General features: G+C 30.9%; 4 protein-coding genes across 4 annotated transcripts; 2 read left to right on the forward strand and 2 right to left on the reverse strand.

Annotated features, from left to right (window-relative positions):
- The first annotated feature begins 382 nt into the window (after positions 1-382).
- Positions 383-7,497, forward strand: LOC107186511. The gene is made up of 14 exons (XM_015574393.1): positions 383-462; positions 537-647; positions 845-1,014; positions 1,105-2,516; positions 2,727-4,792; positions 4,869-5,094; positions 5,191-5,343; positions 5,429-5,627; positions 5,705-5,853; positions 5,931-6,240; positions 6,330-6,736; positions 6,843-6,941; positions 7,021-7,323; positions 7,411-7,497. Exons 2-14 carry the CDS (start codon positions 562-564, stop codon positions 7,495-7,497), a joined length of 5,667 nt encoding a protein of 1,888 aa, XP_015429879.1. The 5' UTR covers positions 383-462; positions 537-561.
- Positions 7,498-8,900: 1,403 nt separating this feature from the next.
- Positions 8,901-11,246, reverse strand: LOC107186590 (solute carrier family 35 member C2). The gene is made up of 7 exons (XM_015574488.1): positions 11,160-11,246; positions 10,653-10,880; positions 10,342-10,556; positions 10,189-10,261; positions 9,861-10,113; positions 9,592-9,767; positions 8,901-9,251 (listed from the first exon to the last, which is right to left on the reverse strand). Exons 2-7 carry the CDS (start codon positions 10,860-10,862, stop codon positions 8,901-8,903), a joined length of 1,278 nt encoding a protein of 425 aa, XP_015429974.1. The 5' UTR covers positions 10,863-10,880; positions 11,160-11,246.
- A 1,187-nt stretch (positions 11,247-12,433) lies between these two features.
- Positions 12,434-14,002, reverse strand: LOC107186573 (SOSS complex subunit B homolog). Its single transcript, XM_015574469.1, has 2 exons — positions 13,341-14,002; positions 12,434-12,740 (listed from the first exon to the last, which is right to left on the reverse strand). The coding sequence occupies exons 1-2, from the start codon at positions 13,797-13,799 to the stop codon at positions 12,504-12,506; spliced, it is 696 nt and encodes a 231-aa protein (XP_015429955.1). The 5' UTR covers positions 13,800-14,002; the 3' UTR covers positions 12,434-12,503.
- A 642-nt stretch (positions 14,003-14,644) lies between these two features.
- Positions 14,645-15,910, forward strand: LOC107186607 (armadillo repeat-containing protein 1-like). Its single transcript, XM_015574504.1, has 4 exons — positions 14,645-14,978; positions 15,046-15,381; positions 15,452-15,661; positions 15,725-15,910. Exons 1-4 carry the CDS (start codon positions 14,877-14,879, stop codon positions 15,908-15,910), a joined length of 834 nt encoding a protein of 277 aa, XP_015429990.1. The 5' UTR covers positions 14,645-14,876.
- The last annotated feature ends 1,829 nt before the right edge of the window (positions 15,911-17,739 follow it).

Consider the following 17,739-nt stretch of genomic DNA (forward strand, 5'->3'; position numbering starts at 1 on the left):
TTGGTCGATTACTTAATGTATCGTGAACAGTGTTATATGAACGCAGTGCATTGCATGTATGCAATGTGGACAAGGCTTGAGAAATCAATATTATTTTATAGCGCATATCTATGTCTATCTAAACCATAGATCAAAGCGTGGTATTTAATCTTACATGACACAATAAACAATCGTTTATCCAGTGTGAAGGAAGAATAGATGTTCGGTGGTAGTGTATATTGTGGTATATTGTTAATCTTTGTCTACCTGCTTTCGATGAAACTTACTATAAAACGTTGATTGGCCGTAGAAGAACGGAAACATTTCGATTGTTAGTTTTCTTATCAAATTTTTTTCATAATATCAAATATTTTCCTTCATTTTCAACATGGTACAGGTCTCGTTTTCTCTAACGAATTCGAGTAGTACCATTTTAAAAGTTTAACTCATATTTTCTTTCGTAATGATGAAGAATGAAATCAGGTAAAAAAATTTAATTTTTCATATATATGTAATGATCAACGTATCTGTGACAGTTCTTTGTTACCGATTAATAGAAATACTTCTTACTAAATCTGAAAAATGGTGCTAAGTCGAAATGATAAGAGAAAAAGAAAAGAAGGGGATCTGGTGGATCTGATGGAGCCACTCTCAGAGTCTCCAAAGAGGTAAATGCAAAATTAAAACTTTTTAATTCAGTATGCATATTGTAATTTTTGTGAAATTACAAACATTATATGATAAATAAACTTTTCCTTACCTTTCATTTGAAATTATTTAATGTTTGATACATTTTACCTAATTAAACAGTAAATAAATCACAAATTTACTATCACTATTTTATTTAGTATATTCTTTATTGTAGGACCAAAGTACATGCACAAAGAAAATTTGCACAAGGTGCAACAACAGTTTTTAATCCTTCACATACTCCAATTAAGGACAAAGAAAAAGCTAAACCAGCAGTTATAACAGAATTAATTACGCATAAGCGACCAAATACGGAGGATTTTTTAACATTTTTATGCTTTAGAGGTTTATAAGTTTATTACTTTTATATATAAATTCTGTTTTATGATTACTAAGATCTACATTAATAATTATTTGAAAACTTTTTTTCATTAGGAACATCAATTTTACCTCCAAGTTTAAATTTCTTCAATGTTGGAAACAAGAAAGAGAAGCCACATGTTAAGACAACACGTACACCATCAAATAAAGTCACATCTTCAACTAGTACATCTACTGACAATCAAAAGTCAGATTCAAATCAGAAACCTATTACTAAAATCAAATCTATGATTACAGACAAAAAGAAAGTTACAAACACAATACAAAAGAATATCAGTAAGTTTAAAACTACATCTACTGTACAAGCACTTAAGAAAAAATATCAAGAACAGCGTCTAGCGAAACAAAGAATAAAGAATAAGTTTAAAACATCGTGCGTTATGAGGACAAGATCTTGTACAGAAAGAACACTTTTAAAATCTGCAAATAAATTAGCACCTAGGAAGTTTCTGCCAAGGATTGAAACCAAGCGACTAGGTTTACGGAGCAGTGTTCTCTCAGATAAAACGAAAAAAGCTTCTCCAAAAGTAAAGCCCATGCCACCAAAACCAAAGAAAAAAGTTCTTGTAAAACAGAAAAGTAGTAATACATCTAATTCAGAATGTACATCCGAAGAGGAAGAAGAGGAGGAACCTTCAGAAAAAACTGTACAACAAGTAAAGCGTACAACACAAAAAGCTGTTCAGAAAAAGATATGCACTAGAAGCAAGTCTGAAATGAGAAGAATAACCCGATCCCATAGCGGAACAGTATCTCCAAAAAATCTTTGTAGAAGACCATCTAGAAAAACTAAAGAAGCAGCTGCAGTGTACATGGAGATCCTTGGAAGAAAGCTTGTTAGTCCTGACTTAGAAAATGACGATAATATTTCCATGGACAGCTTTCCAGAATTGCCAAATGCACGCAAAATTGCTCAAACAGAAAGTGAAATCAAAGCCAAAGTGAAACAGCCAGTTATAAAATCAGTTGGTAAAACTAAAGATAGCAAGATTAGTTCCAGCCAAGGTACATCCAATAAACGATCGGAGAAAAATAAAACTAGTAAAGTTCCCTTCAAAAGTAAAAGGCTAATACGAGTTCAGAAATACTGTGAAATAGATACCGACGAGGAGTCTGTAAGTTCTAATGGAACTAACAACACAAGACCTGTTACAAGACGAAGTTTAGGAAAAGTAAATAAACCTGCAAGTAGATTCCTTAGATCTTCTTCTAAGACTACAACCACACGAATGGACATTCAGAATAATGTAAATAGCAAATCAAAATCCCAGGTTCAAAATAATCTAAGGTTTAATAAAGAAAAATTCGTACTGAAACGTAAACGAGAACAAAGTTTGAACAAGCATCCACCTGAAAAAAGTATTGGATCAAAACGAAAAGAAACAAAAACCGTTGTCGAGGAAAATACAGATTCTGATGAGGAAACTTTAGGTATGTTACTTAGCAAATTAAAAAGAAAGAAAGAAGTTCACGAACAAATCGAAGATGTTACTATTAATGAAAATGAAAATGAAAATGACAATGAAGACAATGAAAATGAACATGAACATGAACATGATAATGATAATGATGATAATAATAATAACAACAACAATAATAATAACAATGATAATGATATTGATAATGATAATGCTAATGCTAACGATAATGATATTGACCATGATAACGATAACGAGAATGACCATGATCATGACAATGTCAATGTCAAAGTCAGTATTAATATAAACGACAATGCCAATGAAAATGGCAATGACGATACTTTAGGTAAAGTTGAGGAGCCTTTGGACGAACGTTCTGCAAAGATGGATCTTTCAAAAATTTCAGACGATGAGGAATCTTTTCGGGGGTTTACAAAGAAAGCAATATCCAAAGTATTAAATTCTTGTCAAACACATGCTAATGCTAATCTTCTTATCACAGAAAAGACCACAGAGAAATTGGAGATAACTGAAACAGAGAAAATAAAAAGTGTAGATACGTGTAAGGAACCAGAAAATAAGGATAAAACTTTCTTAGATAAAAGTTCTCTGTCTGCCCTCTGTATGCCGAATATTGAATATGTCAAGTCCGAAGAAGTTCAGAAAACAAAATCGGAACTGCTGAATGAAATAGAATTACAAACAGTGTTGGTAACGAATACCGATAAAGAATGTCTTCACAAATCCGAAATTTCTTCTACAAATGTTATTGATATGTCATTATCAACATTACATGTAAGAAAAGAAAAAGTAAACATGTCGACTGAACAAATTGAAAAATGGTTGAATGAAAGTTCCCTTGCCAAAGAGGAGAGCAAGTTAGAAATGGAGAATGTATCTATGTTTAAATATGAAATGTGTGAGAAAAAGACAGATGTTTCGCATTTATCTATTTCAACAAAAATTCAACACCTGGTCAGACCAGTTAATGTCACACTTTCAAAATTAACAGAAAAAGCAAGCATGAAAGATCGTTTAAGTATGCAGAATAAATATGTACCCATCACAGCAATAGATTCCCAATCCGTTGATGTAAAACAACAAAATGAGTCGACAAACGTAAAAAAACACAATGTGGATTTGAAAGAAATTACTAAAGGACGAAATATAAAACCAAATAAAGACTCCTCTCCTGGAGAAGATAATGATACAACTTTAAAATCCGATCATAGTTCAGGAGATGGATCTGCTGAAAAGAAATTGTCATTGGAGAAGAAGTCCATATTTCAACCACGAAAACCGTTTTTACCGAAAGTTAAAGAGCGTAAAACGGTAACGCCGAATGCAAATGCATTTTCTCCGGAAAACGAGAGTAGTGTTTACGCGTTTGAAAGTGACACCGAAGTTCCTGTTAGTACTCCCTTTAGACGTAAAATTCGTGAACCTAATAAATCATCAAAGGCGACTATCATTTCATCTGAGAATGATACGAACAAAAGCATGGAAAAAATTAACAACGATAATTGTGAAGTATCTGAACCTAAAGAAAACCTTAGTGCTAGCAATGCACTTCAAAAAAATGAAAATAAAGTAGTAGAGTCAAAAAATACATCAAATTCATTATTAAATGTAAACAGGTTCGACTTACCGAAAAATTTTGCAACTTTAGCCAATATACAAGTCCTACCATTAGATAAGCTAACAACTTGGAGCAATGTAAACTGCAGTGCTTCAATAGCTGTTCAAGTAAATCTTGATGATAGTGCGCAAGGACAAGAACATACAGTGGAAAATGATACAAATCAACAGAAAAGCACAGAAATATCTACTCAAACAGAAAACAATAATGAAAATGATGATGAGAATGATGGTCAACTGTTTTACATACCTTTGCAAGCTGTTACGAGAAATGGTCCAAATTTAGTTCAAGGACAACAGTTAATTCAAGGTGTAGCTGTTAAACTTGGCACTGAAGGACCGAATGGACCTAATCAGAAAGTACTATTAAGAGCAAAGCTAGTTACCAAACCACCATCATCAGTTGCTCGTTGCCCTCCTATAGGTACAGTGCAACCTACAACTCGTACACCACCAAATTCTGCTCTGTTAGGAGCAGACAATCCACTGCCATCTACTTCATCCAGCACACCTTCTATTATGACTGTACATACTTCTGAAATTCAACCGTCTTCCCCCTGTAAAAGTGAAAATACGACAACGAATAGACAAAGCATTGGAACTGCAGGAACGGAAAAATTAACAAAGTCCCCAAAAACTGCCAGGGAAAGAAAAACCTCTATTGATTCAAATAAAAACGGGAAAAGGTACAATTGTAATTCTATTCTTTAAATTGTAGAGCTAAACAGTATTCTTACTAATCTTTGCATTTCCATATTTCAGATGTCAAATTAAATCTAAACAGAAAAGTACTGAAATGTGTTCTCCTTCGAATAATGTAACATTTCCAAGTGCAAAAAATGAAAACAATGATGCGCGTTTAGTTGAAGCTCCGACGTTTCACCCTAGTGAGAAAGATTTTCAAGATCCTTTGGAGTATATAGATAAAATCAGACCCATTGCAGAGAAATTTGGAATATGCAGAGTTGTACCACCACCTAACTTTAAGGTAATGGTCATCTATACACAATTCTTCTAATTAAACATATATGTTTATAAGTAGTTAGATAAATATATTGGACAGTATTTTTAATTCTTATTTTAGCCGGAATGTAAAGTATCAGACGATATGCGGTTTACTGCATACAATCAATATGTACATCGTATGCTTCATCGATGGGGTCCTAATGTAAAGGAAATGATGGCTATAAAAACATATTTGGCCACACAAAGCATTACACTAACTCATCCTCCTTGGGTAAAATTTTTTCTTTGTAATGCATTGTTTATTTACATAACTGTTTCCCTTTATAATATATATACTAATTTTATATTTGTTACAGATCGGTGGAATGGAAGTTGATTTGCCTCACTTGTATCAAACAGTTCAAAGCTTAGGTGGGTTAAAAGAAGTTATTGAAAAGAAAAAGTGGCAAAAAGTAGCTGATGGTATGAAAATACCAAAGTCTGCTCAAGATCGTGTAACTAAATTGGATGACATCTACTGTAAATATTTATTACCATACGATACACTATCTCCAGGTATTCATAACACACATAAATGTAACAATTCAAAGACCAATTGTTCAATTTACTAATCAGTTAATTGGTAAATTTAGAGGAACGAGGTAAATTGTTCGATGAAGTTGAAGCAGAATGGGTAAGAAGAGAAAGCAGAGCTCTGCAACGACAAAATGCGCCTACAAATGATAATGAGGAAGATGAAGAAGATGATAGTTCAGATGAAATTGAAGAATGCATTGTGAAAGTACGTGTTTTCGAATCGTCGTTTTATAAGAGCGATTTAGAGTCTTTTATAATGCGTGAATTTATGTGATTCTACAGGGTAGAAATATGCCATTAAATGCTTTTTACCGCATCGCGCGCAATACACAGCGTATGTGGTTTGGTGAAAATCAGCGATCTGGAAATGAAACAGAAGGTGCTTCTGCGGATGAGGTTGAAAATGCATTCTGGAAGCATGTCGCAGAAAGAAAACGACATGTCTGTGTACACGCTGCAAGTATCGACTCAAGTGGTCGTGGATTTGGATTCTCTGTTGCCAAGAATAGTCCATTCGCCAGACATCCGTGGAATCTTAAAGTACTTACCAATAATGCTGGATCAGTGCTAAGAGCTTTAGGTCCAATAATGGGTACGCAAAGGTTTTTATAGCTAGAACTCATGCTTACAATCCTAAAAAAATGTTTTGTCTTTTTAAATTAATATTATCTTTATTTACAGGAGTGACAGTACCAACACTACATGTTGGCATGTTATTTAGTGCATGCTGTTGGTACCGTGATCCACATGGTCTTCCATGGATAGAATATTTACATACAGGTGCTAAAAAGATCTGGTATGGTATACCAGACGAGCACAACAATAACTTTAGAGAAGCTCTGTCGAAAATGGTGCCACGATATTGTAAAAATAAAACTATATGGTTACCTTCAGATACAGCTATGGTTCCCCCAGAACTATTAGTTAGTAATGGAGTATCGTTATGCCAAACTGTACAAGAACCAGGCCAATTTATAATTGTGTTCCCTAAAGCATTTACGTCAAGTATATGTACTGGTTATGTAGTATCTGAAAGCGTTTACTTTGCACAACTGTCTTGGTTAGAAACTGCTGAACAAGTATTTAAAGTGAGTAAATTAGATTCTCCTGTTCTTTATCGAGTATTTTATGATAATTGAACAATATCACAACAAAATAATGTAACGTAATAATGATTTTAATTAATTATTTTAGGATATACAAGATAGCTGTGAACCATCAATCTTTTCGTTTGAAAGGTTATTAATAAATATTATTAATGATTCTAGATCCCATATAGATGTAATGAAACAGGTAAGCATTGGTACTAATTATGTACTACTCTACATTATTGACAATTATTACTTTGAGCTACACGAAATTACTTTTTCAGATCCTACCAAGTGTGATTAAAATTCGTGAGAAAGAAATAACTTACCGAAAACAATTAGATGCAGTGGGTCTCACAAATACAGAAAGGTTACCTTTACCAGATAGTGGAAAACGAAAGAAAGGCAAAAAAGTAAAAGAAGATGATGGTGATTTTGAATGTGAAACTTGTAGAGCTAATCTATTTGTTTCGTTAGTTAGTAATTCGCATGATGACAGTGTTTACTGCTTAACACATGCATTGCAATTACTTAGTAGAAAGAAACAAGCTTTAAAATATTGTACTCTCATGTATACATACGACGAGGTAAATAAGATTTTACACATCTATTTTCTTGATAGATTCAAAATGCATTTTTTAAGTTTAACTTCGTTTTTCATACTTTCTGCGCAGGATGAATTGGATGACTTAATTCACAAACTAGAAGACAGAATTGAAGCCAAATCTAAAAAGACTAATCAAATGAAACAAGCTAAGTAACAAGTTTGGGAAACTATTTATTAAATTATGTAGGTAACAATTATTTATTAATCTATATCATAATAATTATCAAGATCATATTTATTCTTATTATAGTAATACAACTGTATATAAAAATAGGTTTGTCTCATTTTATGCGAATCAATTTAGAACATATTTAAAAAACTGAATGACTTCATGCATTTTTTAATGAAACCTTTAATTTTTTATATAAACACAATTGTTACAATTATATTCTTGTTTATGTAAGAAACTAAACTTGTATACATATTTCTTTCTACTTGATTCTCATATATTAACAAATAAAAGAATGTGTGAACTTGCCAATCATGTCAACAAAGGTTATAAAATCACGAAAGTGTAATGATTTTGACTGTTTATTATATAATACTTAGTAAGCTTTGCAGCAGTTATTTAAGTAAGTAGATAGTAAAACGATACCATACTTATATATACAAAATGTATTAAAAATACATGGAAATTATATAGCAAAGAATTATAACGTTCTCAATATGAAAACGTAACAATTAAATAAATTTTTGGCAAAGTAACATAATATCATTATACAAATCAGTCCGCATATCATAAATCAAATGAACATCACACTTATAACACAACATATAATTTCCTGAGAATTTGTAAGTATTGTGTTTTTACTTAAATATTGAAACAAAGGATTATAAAAAAAATTGCTTTATATACCAGAGAAATTTAACTGATAAAATTATAATTAATTATATCAAATCTTTAATCACAATTATTAACAACTTACAATATACACATTTTACGTTTTATACGTACACAATTACACATTATTACACTGTGCGCTTATCAAAGTCTTAATGTACCAAAAATTAAAAAAGTATGTTAAATAAAAACAAAAATGACAAAAAATATTAATCGGTAAGATACAATTATGCCATTCCTAAGCGAGGAACTATTAAGATAGACTGACACTTTTTAGCGCAAAATAAAAGCTATAAGCAATTCTTAAATAGACGCAATTAATAAATGCTATTTAGAAAAGGAATGCTCTTTTGAATCTTTTTTTCATAGTACATAAATTCTTTGAATATCTTTTCTTTACTTAATATCCATTTGAATAAATGTGAAAGTAATAAATCTTAATGTTTTTAGCGCATTAATGTAGTCAAAATAAATTTAGTATAATAATGGTGGCATTCATAAACACAGATTGTATCTTCAAACCAATGCTCGGTAACAGACATTATTAAAAATTTTTTAGAAAGTAATATAGTTTAGATTTATCATTCATTTCCAATGTAAAAATATGTACGAAATGCAGTAAATAGTATGTATAATGCACACGGAATGATTTCCATGTTAAATAAATTTTCTTTCATTGCACACCATTACACCAATATTCAATTACCTACACGTTACTATTCTCTACGTTGCACTATAGTAGATAATATCTCAGTAGAATTTTCACGTTGCTTAACTGCATCTTCATCGTCTGAACTAAATTCCGTGTTTAAAAGATTTGTTAAAGATGTTGATTTTTCGGTTAACAAAGGCAAACTTGTATCAATTCCCTCTTCACTTTTAACGTTAATACTTGGTGAGGAATTTAATTGTAGTTCCAGATTTTCAGTTTTTTTATTCCTACTCGATATTATTTTTTGAATAGTATGAATTGTAATTCCGCCAAGGCACATTAACAATCCTATGAAATTTAGACCACTCATTTGATCACCTTTCCATTCAACGGCCAAAATTAAAATACATATTTCCTGTAAAAAAATCGATTAGACAGAAATTTTTTTCTTCCAGAAAATTAATTTTGACTTCCCTCATAAATCCAATTAAGTGAAGTATACACTATTGTATAATTAAATAGTATTATATTTAGTTGAAAATGTATTTTTCTAGACAAAATACATGACCCATGTTAAATCATCTAATAAAGGAACATAAATAGTTCACTAATAATAGCAAAGATTATATTATAGACTGATATTAATTATGAATTGTTTTGGACAAAAAATTTCAAAAAGAAGAACGGACAGTATTTATGATGAACCTAATGCAATGCTATATCATGTCATGCAATCGACAGTATTATTGCCTTACCTTAATTATTCCTGTAATCGCAAGAGTCAGACTAGATGTGTACGTAACAACTAAAAATTCCATAACTTCCATATGGAAAGCTATAAGAGCACTCCCTAACACAGCACTTGTAGTCATTGCAACAGAATTAATGTCACTCCACTCAGTACTTTGGAAATTATTATATAAATGAGATCCTAGAAATCGAAAATGTGGTTTTTTCTTGAAGAAAACAATTTTTTTACTTGCAAAGATGTAAAGACATAATTGCCACGCATACAAAATTTTACCTTCAAACCATAGCATCACTGGTACAATAGGTAACAACATCCATAATTGCATATAGAACATCATATCAATTGGACTTTTCAATCCTACTTTAGACTTCTGCATGGTAAGTTGCGTCATGGTCCATCGAATACCACTTGAAAATGATGCTAGTAAACAGATTAAAAATCCGAACATGCCAAATTGCGTGGACTTATAAGTAAACATGAATAAGCCTCCAGATATCATTACTACGATACATATTAATGACCAAGACTGTAACAAAATATTTTATTTAGCATATCTTATCAATGAGGTATAAAGTGTAGAATACATATTTATTTTCATCACCTTTCTTTCTAATTTTAGGATAAGTGCAAAACCAAGAATAAAAATAATAGCTGTTGATTTTGTCATAGAATACCTAAATAAAAATATAATTTAGTAATACATAATAGTAAATGTGCTTTCTTCAATTAACAAATTAACATAGTGTATACATACAATGATATTGTGATTAATGAAAGTGCCCAGTTGGATAAACCAACATCAAGACCGCTTGCTATACCTATCGGCATAACCATCCATATCATTGTTTGCCAAGGAAGTTTTAATTGTTGTTGTCTTTTGTAACATGTTCTGATGCATCTTATTATGGCAGATAATAAAAATTTCACTTTTAAATGACATATCACCACAGTAAGTGGGAAATTGAAACCCTAGAAATGAAAAAGGGATAATTAAAGATTAATAACACTTGAACTAAAGAGAAATTATAACATAAATTTTTACAAATGTGATAATTGGACACTCACATATGTATTATAAAGCCATTGTAGATAAAACGTTAGGCCTACAGATAAAACAAAATAAGTAATAATTAATATAAACTTTTTGAAGGCTCCCTTCCAAAGAGAAATGTCCTTCTTGGATGTGGCTGAAAATTCTTGAACAGGTTGAAGAAAATAATCCGATGTATCTTCTGCATCTTTGGCAATTTGATATTTAATATGTGATCTTGTCATAGTTCAAACGAAAAGAACCTGCAAATGTAAATTCATATTATTAAATATTATATAGCTTAACACATAATATTCAACATTTTTTAGAAAATAATAACAACATACAACTTTAACTACACATATAAAGAAAACGTTAGTACCTTGATCAAAGCAAATTATTAGTTAATATTTAAAAATAAGTAAAAAAATGTAACTTATTTTATATTGATAGTATTATTCAATACAATTTTTTTAATAATTAGAATGTTGAATAATATAGTATGATACTGCTGATTTGTGTACGAAACATATTGAACATACCGTTTTATGTCTTCATATACATAAAAATTGTTAAAAAATTATTATATTTGACGTTCGACATCTGTTATCGAATCATATGTTCAATAATAGAAATATCCACGCAACAACCACGACATAATTGTTATATTCGTTCTGGAAATGTATAACACTTTAAAATTATAAACATGAATCAAAATTTCAACAAAGCAGCACTGAACACACTTCATTATCACTTACCTTGATGTTGACACATCCGATAAAAGTGTGGAACCATATATAAACATAACCTAAAAGCTACGCACCGAAGACAGAATATTAAATTTATATGGGTATATAGTTTCACAAACATTGTTTTGTTAATTTCTTTATCTTGCTCACACGTTTCACTATGATAAATATATTTGTCGAATTAGTGAGATTTTAGTCAGCATTCTTATTTTTGTTTTCATAAAGAAGTACACACATATTTGTGATCTAAATTGTAAAATAATCGGTCTAAATAAGTAGTAATTATTAATATAAATATTTGAAAGTATATAAGAATTTTTTACATTTCTAAAATTTTAATTTCACCAATTGATATACATATATATAGTAACAAACAAAAAGTTATATAAACATTATTTTATAATTTATTATTTTTACATAAATACAACTAAAAATAATATTGTTAATTTAGTAAAATAAAACCATTAAATTAAATTTACAAAAAAATAATTTATGTATATATATTAAACAGAGATGTAATAAAAATAAGTAAAACGTATGTGTGCATATATTAACTTAAACTAATGTTACTCATAATAGGAAATTGGAAATGTAGATGCTTAATTTTCTGTAACTTCTTCTGTATTAGTAAAAATGCACATCCAGTTGAAACAATCAAATATGAAAAATCAATTTGAAGACTTATGTAAAAAGAGGTGTTCGTATACAATAAGAAATATTACTTAAAATTCATTTTCTATCATATACATAGTGTCAATTATACTCGTACATATAGTTCTCTGTTCTAGTTATTGCTAAAATATAGTTAAAAAAACTACTAAACAAAATTATTTACAAATTAAATGAGTTGGAGACAATCTTCAAATACATGCTCGTATAACGTATTATATATAAAATTAGTACGTGTATAAATCATATTATTTGTACTAAACAATAATTTAATTATTTGATCCTTAAATTGTCCAATTCGATTGTCTTCAATTCATCTGTTCTTTTAATCAGACTCTATCGTATACATTAATTCATGAATACACATATACAGGATTGTTACAAAAACAGTATATTACAGTTGTCCTGAATGTAATCAGTTTCATATTCATATTACACATATATAATTAACCGCTTTTTGTTCGTGTGTTATCTACGATCACTGCGCCCGCCATTTCGATAGCTTCCACGACCTCGAGAATTAGTTTTTGTTGCAACTGTTGTTTTCGTTGTTGAATCACCAGAATATCTCGCAGATCCTCCTGGAAGTCCTGAAGCATTACCACTGTTTGTACCACTACTACCATTACTACCATTTCCACTCTTTGTTGTTGTAGAACTACCGGATGTGCCGCTAGCGGGTGTTGTTGAATTACTTTGAATTGCCTACATTGAATAAAATTAAAATAGAAACATTAACTCTCACAAGATGAATAGTATGAACGTAACACAAGTACTCCTGGTGGAACCGAAATAGCAAGGTCGTAAATTAAGGGATTAAGAGGCGATTACAATTGACATAGTAGCATCCAATGTTGTATGTATGTGTCTTATACTTTTTTTTAAATGTACTACAAGGGAAAACAATTCCGAGTTGACATCGGCGGCCCTGAATAAGCCTCGAGTTCCTTATCTCCCCCATATCTCTCAAATTGCTGTTTCGACGCTCGGAACGTGTAAACTCAACGCCTACCGATTTTACTACCTCACGATTTTGATTTCACCAAGAGTAATATGCAGGAGCAATCTGAGTAGCCATAATTGTTAACTGATTTTTCCAAGCGAATGTTTATATTTTCAATATGAAATAAAGATATAAAAAAAATAGAACAATGAAGCAAACATTATAACATTGAACAATGAAAAATATGACGATATCACCGTCATTGAGTAAAAATGATCCTGCATTCACTGGGCGAAAATTCATAACAAATCTACTATTTACAGCACCATTACAGTTTATGATCAATATTAAAGGAAACGTACTAATGGTTGTCTTCCAGGTTGACCAGCAATATTATTTGCATTTCCATTATTCGTAATGTTATTGTTAACGTTACTACCAGGTGGACCAGATCCACTCTGATTAATCATTTGCTGAGCCAAAGCAGGATTTGGTTCACTCATATTCAACTGTTCATTTATAACCATACAGAACTCTCCAATTTTCTGAATGTCCCCATTTTTTCCAGAATACAACGTCAAACATTGTCTCCAAACGGATGCGTATCCTTTCGTTAATCTAACTATATCACCCGGTACTAAAAGTTGACCAGGCTCGTCCCAGATTGAAACGTTCATGCAAGCCGTACTGTCCGCCACTTTAAATGTTCGAACTTCGCGGTTTTCTTTGGTGATGGTAGGATGGCCAACTTCCAGAACAATAAACACCACATTAATGTTTTTCTGGCCCGGCCGTATATCTTTTATCAACACGTATTCCATTGTTCTGACAATCGATGTCCACTCTACACTAGCACACTTTGCGAACAATCACCTGCACAACTCTATCTGGAAAATACGTCAGCTGTACGTTTCTACTTTACGTCTCGTTTCATTTGACTTCCCTATTACCCTCAACAGCCGTCAGTGCTTGTCTAGTACATCGACTTCTTTCTGGAAATGTATTAAGAAAACACTAACGGAAGTCTAAAGCTCTTGATCCCGTAAAATAAGAAAGAAGTTCATTAAAGGAGTAATACAGGTGTTGTGCTGTTGGTAGCTGATAGAGCTAATGTCGGCCATCTTATTCTAGTACGTCATCCAAACACCAGTTTCGCTACTGTACAACCATATGCGCGTCATCGAAACAATTTGGCAGCAGCTGGCATTAGCATGACTGTTGTTATTACTACGTAGGGGTAATACGGAATACATCTGTCTGAATTACGCATGTGTATTAAACATATTTACGTACATACGTGTATTACGTATAGATGAATACTTGTGTACACGCGGGGACGTATATACAGAATTTATGTATGCGTTAACGTACACATGTTTTGTCCATTTTTTGGTTTTTTAGAAAGCATTTCTTCGACGCGAATTATTATCTATACATATACGTCAGAGTGTACATTTAAATGTATCCTCTATTGTCACGATTATCATTTCCACTCAGATAAGAATATTTTGGTAGAAGTTTTCTAGACGTTATAAAATTGTTTTCGCTGAACTTACATTATTGATTAAAGTTTTTAAGTAGCAGCTCGTCTCTGATTTCATCTCTCATATATTGTAGCTAAACTAGAGCTATACAAAACTAGACCTGACTACATACATACACTATATGTCATATGGTATCAGTTTTGTGAATGTGTTCGATTATCGGGACGCTTGTACTGTAAATAGTTGCTTCACAATTTAATTTAACAAAAATTTTAACTGAATCCCATTAATTTTTTAGTGTTTATCAATGTTAATGGAAATAGATAACCGTATGACTTGAATCAACACACCTTTTCGTTGCTTTGATCATACTGCTTTACGATCAAGTTAATGTCAACATTACGCTTATAGATAATGGACCTGGACGATTCTATAGATCCAAAAGAATTGAAAGCAACACTTGGAACGTACAAAAAGTTGGCTTATGATTTTGCAAACCATGACACGATTTTGAAAGTAAGATTGTTTTTCTTTTAACCACATACGTTGTTATGTTATTATTACCGTAATCTTTTCATTCCAGGATAAGACAGTCCTCTCATACGTAGCGTACGTCCTAGAAATACCGGATTTCGAGATTATTAATTTAGGTCTAGATATTTTGGAGCTATTTGTTAAAAATGTGGACAATTATGTACACATAACCTCTACATTTGGAGTTCGCGAAGCCTTGGATGCAATTATAAATAAATATAGTGCAGATGAACCAAAGGTAGTCAAACGAGCCCAGTCAGTAAAAGATGACATAGAAAGAATGAAACCACCAATATACAATTTACGTAGTCGGTGTAGAAGAGTCATTGAACCAAAGAAGTTAAAGACTCATGTTATTGTGCTACATGTACAAGGCTTGTTACCGGTAAATATAGCTAATATATATGCTTCTATAAATTAAATTTAATGTCTAATACCAATGGTATATTATATAGGAAACACGTTCAGAGTTGGAGTCAATACTAATAAGAATTGATGGATTAGTTTCTCTTGTAGTTGATGTGGAACATCAGCGTGTTACAATGCGTACTTTAAGTTATGTCACAGCGAAACAGATTGCAGAAGCTATTAGAAACAATACAGAGAATATGGAAGCTAGATTAGTTACAAGAAATAAATTCAATCAAGAGTATCTTGTAAAATTGGTTAGTATATGTATGCATATATTTTGGACTATGTATCTTCTTAAAAACATAATATATTTGTAGCTTCATACGAATGGAGACAATGGAGACAATGGTGACACAGATAATATGCCAGATTACTTACCCGAAGAAGAAGAGCAAGAAGAAGAAAAAGAGGGTGTTGTATCTTTGTTTACTGGGTTGAGGCAAAGTGCTTCATCATTGTATAAAAGTACCACTGAGTTTCTCCAGACTTCGTTTTATTGGTAAATTGAAAAGTAGTTATTTTATCTATAATTTTTTATTCTATGATTGGTAAACAATTAAATAAAAGTAGATCATGTTTGAAGTTTGTTAATTTGATAGAACAATGTTCTTAAGAAGTTTACATTGAATGACTTTGATAAGTAATTTAATATCACTTTTTTTAACCTTATTCTTTCATACAATATCAGTCTGATGCTATCGAAAGTGTAAAATTGTTTATTTTTCATTATTTTTAATATTATATTTATGCACAATATCCGTCATATTTGACGTTTTCGAATACTATGCTGGTATTCTCGAAAATACCAGTATATATGCACTGATGGATATTAAAGAACTCAATTTTACTTTACATACAATAATACCAACAAAAGTTTGATGTCATCATTTGAAATTTTATTTTAAGTTTTGTATATACAATGTATTTAAATTAATTATAAACTTATAACTGACCAAAACAATGATTAGCTACTGAAAAGTTATCTGTAAGAAAGAAGTTAGCTTTGAGATCTTTGCATGGTTATGTACTACATAAAACAAGATTACTCAGTTGCTGGATGTAAATAAGATTGTATGAGATAAAGACTTCGTGTGTATGTGTACCATACATTTAGCATTTATGTTATAAAAACCAATTTCTTTCAAACTATATTGAGTACTCGTTTCTTAAATAAGTACTACAACTACATAGACATCGAGATTTACATTTTTCATTACAGCAGTGTATATGTTAAACGCTTTTTATTACAAGTTCTTTTTACACAAAAAAACATTTCTTTCATTATTTTGACCTTATTGGGAGTAGGCTGAGCGAATATTTATTGTATGTAATTTAATAAATTGATGTACTTCTATATAAAAGGAAATTATAGTATACATATATATTCTATTGGCTCTCTTTACACGAAAAAACGTATATTTTAACCAAGTAGAAACATTAATATTACTTGTTTATAAACATCATTAAATACGAATGACTATGTTCTACAACTTCGTACAATAGTTTTATTTTCACAAAATTGAGATATAATATTCAGTTTGTCAGATGGTGTGAGTAAGGTTTACAATAAAACGAAATAGATCAATTATTGTAAATCAACTTTATTGTTTATAACACAAATTTTGTGTACTGCTTCTATTATTAAGAATAATAGAACTAGTCAATTTAGCTGCCACTGCACAAGAAGGAACAATTTATGCAACTAATCGCATAAATGTAATCTATACAATATGTATGATTATTAGAAAGTACATCTCTGTATGTCTTATTAATTACTTCGTCCAAATGAGCACATCAAAATGTTATACTGAATCTTATTTACTATTTTCTTAAGTTTACGTTGTATTGTCTATATTTACAAAGTATAGTAATTGTCATTAAGGCAATTTGAGTTTCAAAGCAGGTACAATAGATGGATGCAGAACAGTATTTTGGACAATTGAGTCGACAATATCGTCTAGTTATGCATACGTAACTGCAATACTTAACTGTTATTAATTTGAAAGAATGAGTATGACTTTCACGTACAGTCCAATACTATTGTTGAGTTTCAGTTTGAAACTCAAGGCAAACCTGCACTGTTTTCACTATGTTTATGATACAACTTATACTAATTTTATTGTAAACATAGTCATTGAATTAGACTTCTTTTTCATTTGTTAATTGAAGAATGAAATAAAATGTGTTGCATGCAGTATTTTACGTACATCAATAGTAAGATTATCAGTAAAAATGTAATTTTAGTGCATCAAAAATATTTCATGAGATTGTTCTGGTAAAGTAGTCTTAACGTAATACCTCGTGTCATTTGTATGTCAATTTTTTTTTGTCA

This window comes from Dufourea novaeangliae, unplaced genomic scaffold (genome assembly GCF_001272555.1).
Source record: "Dufourea novaeangliae isolate 0120121106 unplaced genomic scaffold, ASM127255v1 scaffold65, whole genome shotgun sequence".
Lineage (NCBI taxonomy): Eukaryota > Metazoa > Arthropoda > Insecta > Hymenoptera > Halictidae > Dufourea > Dufourea novaeangliae.

Coding starts and splice junctions, on each gene's coding strand:
- LOC107186511 (XM_015574393.1), top strand. CDS start 562: ATGGTGCTAAGTCGAAATGATAAGAGAAAAAGAAAAGAAGGGGATCTG. Junction 2,517..2,726: donor AATTAAAAAGAAAGAAAGAA/GTTCACGAACAA, acceptor AACGATAACGAG/AATGACCATGATCATGACAA. Junction 5,854..5,930: donor TTGAAGAATGCATTGTGAAA/GTACGTGTTTTC, acceptor GTGATTCTACAG/GGTAGAAATATGCCATTAAA.
- LOC107186590 (XM_015574488.1), bottom strand. CDS start 10,862: ATGACAAGATCACATATTAAATATCAAATTGCCAAAGATGCAGAAGAT. Junction 10,557..10,652: donor AATGGCTTTATAATACATAT/GTGAGTGTCCAA, acceptor TTTCATTTCTAG/GGTTTCAATTTCCCACTTAC. Junction 9,768..9,860: donor AGTGATGCTATGGTTTGAAG/GTAAAATTTTGT, acceptor TTCGATTTCTAG/GATCTCATTTATATAATAAT.
- LOC107186573 (XM_015574469.1), bottom strand. CDS start 13,799: ATGGAATACGTGTTGATAAAAGATATACGGCCGGGCCAGAAAAACATT. Junction 12,741..13,340: donor AACCTGGAAGACAACCATTA/GTACGTTTCCTT, acceptor TATTCAATGTAG/GCAATTCAAAGTAATTCAAC.
- LOC107186607 (XM_015574504.1), top strand. CDS start 14,877: ATGGACCTGGACGATTCTATAGATCCAAAAGAATTGAAAGCAACACTT. Junction 14,979..15,045: donor ACCATGACACGATTTTGAAA/GTAAGATTGTTT, acceptor TTTTCATTCCAG/GATAAGACAGTCCTCTCATA. Junction 15,662..15,724: donor AAGAGTATCTTGTAAAATTG/GTTAGTATATGT, acceptor ATATATTTGTAG/CTTCATACGAATGGAGACAA.